We start from the raw sequence: 777 nt of genomic DNA on the forward strand, positions 1-777 counted from the left end.
CGCACCCGCCCCGGCGGCGGGAAGTTAGCTGGAGGGAACGGACAAGTTGCGGGACGTGGGCCGCGGCGCGGGGCGGGAAGCGGACGGCTTCAGGCCCCTCTCCGCACTTCCCTCCGGCCCGCGATGCTGAGGCTCGTGCCGTGGCGGTGACGGCGAGGAGACTCACGGGCGCGTTTCTGTTGTGTTTTTCCCCCTTCAGCCGAAACAACTTCCTGACAAGTGGCAACATGAAGTTAGCTGGAGGGAACGGACAAGTTGCGGGACGTGGGCCGCGGCGCGGGGCGGGAAGCGGACGGCTTCAGGCCCCTCTCCGCACTTCCCTCCGGCCCGCGATGCTGAGGCTCGTGCCGTGGCGGTGACGGCGAGGAGACTCACGGGCGCGTTTCTGTTGTGTTTTTCCCCCTTCAGCCGAAACAACTTCCTGACAAGTGGCAACATGACCTTTTCGACAGCGGCTTTGGGGGTGGTGCCGGCGTGGAGACCGGTGGGAAACTGCTGGTGTCCAACCTGGATTTTGGAGTGTCCGACGCAGATATTCAGGTAAGGGACAGGAACCTCTCGGTGAGCAGTTCGCCCCGCGGAACCGATCGTGTTGCTTGGGATGTGGGCCTGAGTCCCCTGTCACTTTAGGGCAGGGAGTCGTCCCAGGCATCCAAAGACTAGCCACTGTCCCCTGTAAGGGGCTGCTGGAGTGCAGAGCAGAGGGCAAGCTAGGGTCGAACCTGCGACAAGTAGGTCGGTTCGTGCTGGAAAGCAGCCCCAGCTTAGTCTGAGGAG

At 63.6% G+C, this 777-nt stretch overlaps 1 protein-coding gene across 1 annotated transcript in view; it reads left to right on the forward strand.

Moving 5' to 3' along the window:
- The first annotated feature begins 227 nt into the window (after positions 1–227).
- ALYREF (Aly/REF export factor) overlaps positions 228–777 on the forward strand; it is a 3,181-nt gene continuing 2,631 nt past the window's right edge. The window contains exons 1-2 of the mRNA XM_015589575.1: positions 228–264; positions 341–540. Of these exons, the coding sequence (XP_015445061.1) occupies positions 228–264; positions 341–540 (237 nt within the window). The remainder of the gene's footprint in view (positions 265–340; positions 541–777) is intronic.

Source organism: Pteropus alecto, unplaced genomic scaffold (genome assembly GCF_000325575.1).
Source record: "Pteropus alecto unplaced genomic scaffold, ASM32557v1 scaffold134, whole genome shotgun sequence".
Taxonomy (NCBI): domain Eukaryota; kingdom Metazoa; phylum Chordata; class Mammalia; order Chiroptera; family Pteropodidae; genus Pteropus; species Pteropus alecto.